The 2062-nt window shown below is 58.7% G+C and overlaps 1 protein-coding gene across 1 annotated transcript in view; it reads left to right on the top strand.

The window, feature by feature from the left end:
- The window catches only part of YARS (tyrosyl-tRNA synthetase), a gene marked incomplete at both ends in the record, with an annotated part of 3346 nt that overhangs the window by 850 nt on the left and 434 nt on the right, over positions 1-2062 (top strand). Inside the window, 7 exons of the mRNA XM_010143853.1 lie at positions 6-50; positions 312-392; positions 698-790; positions 969-1104; positions 1291-1376; positions 1644-1770; positions 1932-2029. Of these exons, the coding sequence (XP_010142155.1) occupies positions 6-50; positions 312-392; positions 698-790; positions 969-1104; positions 1291-1376; positions 1644-1770; positions 1932-2029 (666 nt within the window). The remainder of the gene's footprint in view (positions 1-5; positions 51-311; positions 393-697; positions 791-968; positions 1105-1290; positions 1377-1643; positions 1771-1931; positions 2030-2062) is intronic.

Raw genomic sequence — 2062 nt, 5'->3', positions numbered from 1 at the left:
AGCAGGTAGAGCACCCTTTGCTGAGCGGTTTGCTCTACCCAGGCCTGCAGGTAGGTGACAGGGCGGCTCAGCAGAGCCACTTGGCCGGGGAGGTGTTGGGAGAGGGCAGGGCTGAAGGGACACACGGGGCTCAATGCCAAGGTCGTTGTTCTCCACCTCACTGTGACACCTGGCAGCAGCACAAAGCCAAACACCAGCACAGGGCTGCTTTCACAGCTGCCCGACAGCCCGGAGAGATCTCGTCACAGGACCTGGGGGACGGGCAGGACCTCTGAGGGGCCAGCGTCAAGGCTGTGTGTGTCACTCTGCAGGCCCTGGATGAGGAGTACCTCAAGGTGGACGCACAGTTTGGAGGAGTCGATCAGAGGAAGATATTCACCTTTGCCGAGAAGGTGAGGAGTGGGGCTGTTGATCAGCCCTTGGTCATGCTGGCGTCTGGCTCGGGGCTCAGACACTCACTCACCCATCGGGAGAAGAGTGTCTGGTTTCAGCGGGTGCTGCAGGGGCTCCTCACAGCTCCTGCTCTGCTGCTCTGTGGGGCTCTGCTGTGCAGAACAGTGCTGCCACATGTCCCCAGTGCCTCATGAACCTGTGATAACTTCCTGGCTCCCCGAGTTACCTGGAGCCAGGAGCAAGCAGGGATTGTGAGCTGAAGCAAGGAGGATTGTCCGTGACTCGCCTCCTTGCTTTTCCCCAGTACCTCCCATCCCTGGGCTATGCCAAGCGCGTCCATTTGATGAACCCGATGGTTCCCGGGCTGACAGGCAGCAAAATGAGCTCGTCAGAAGAGGTTGGTCCCTGAGCGGTGGCTGTGGTCAGGGGCTCTGCGGGGGGATGGGTTAACGGCTGTGCCCCAAGGGAAGGTGACTTCTCCCTCCGCTCACACTGGGATCTGAGAAGAAGTTCCAGCCTGAGTTGTCTCTTGGGCAAGAGGGTGGGTGAAGGGCTGCAGAAATCTCTTCCTGCAGGACTCCAAGATCGACCTTCTGGACTGCAAGGAGGACGTGAAGAAGAAGTTGAGGAAGGCTTTCTGCGAGCCAGGGAACGTGGAGAACAACGGCATCCTGTCCTTCATCAAGCACGTCCTCTTCCCCCTCAAGTCAGGTGAGGGGCTCCCCACGCCTGGGCGCTGGGTCTAGTCTTTCCTGTGGGTAAGAGGAGGGGACAGGAGCACATGTCCCCTCCCAGCCCCTGCTGTGTCCCTCCCAGCTTTTATCCTCCTTCTCAGGTGGTTTATCTCGGGCTGAGTCTCCGCTTGCTTTAATCTGAGCCTTAAAATCTCTGTCGCAGAGTTTGTGATTCTACGAGAAGAAAAGTGGGGAGGAAACAAAACCTACACAGAGTACGAGGCCCTGGAGAAGGACTTTGCTGAGCAGGTGAGTGCTGGGATGGCCTGAACCCTTCTCCCTGTCCCTGAGGCTCCTGAGAGCTCTCTGGAAGGGCTCTGAGCACCGCTGGGGTATGGAATCCAAAGAGGGCTTTGTTTTCCGAGGGGGAGCCAGGCCAAGGGTTGAGGTTTGTCCCCCTGTCCTGCCTGGTCTCCACTTCCTCCCTCTCTGGCCTCGTAGTAGTGACTGGAGTTCCACCGCTCCCCCTCTCCAGGCGGAACTGGTGTGGGAACCTGTCTGTCTGTCCCGATACAGGTGGTGCATCCCGGGGACCTGAAGAACTCGGTGGAAGTGGCCTTGAACAAACTGCTTGACCCCATCAGAGAGAAATTCAACAGCCCGGAACTGAAGAAGCTGACCCAAGCAGCGTACCCCAAAGCCAGTAAGAAGCTGCTGGGAGCTCGGGGAAGCGGAGCCCTGGCCACTGCGCTCTCTGCTGCAGAGACAAGCAGGGAATTCATTTGTGGGTCCCTACGTGCTCCCTGGGCCTGGCCAGCTCTCTGGCTTTACACTGAGTGGCCCAACTGTTCCTTTGTGCCGCAGAGCCTGCGGAGAAGCCCACCAAGAACTCGGAGCCAGAGAACATGGTGGTCCCCTCGCAGCTGGACATGCGTGTTGGCAAAGTGATCAGCGTGGAAAAGGTACGGGGAGAGGGTAGCGTCCTTCCAGCAAGG

The sequence above is a fragment of the Buceros rhinoceros genome, unplaced genomic scaffold, assembly GCF_000710305.1.
Source record: "Buceros rhinoceros silvestris isolate BGI_N320 unplaced genomic scaffold, ASM71030v1 scaffold34069, whole genome shotgun sequence".
In the NCBI taxonomy this organism is placed as follows: domain Eukaryota; kingdom Metazoa; phylum Chordata; class Aves; order Bucerotiformes; family Bucerotidae; genus Buceros; species Buceros rhinoceros.
The sequence above is the reverse complement of the archived record's forward strand: the minus strand, read 5'-3'. Positions and strand labels throughout refer to the sequence as shown.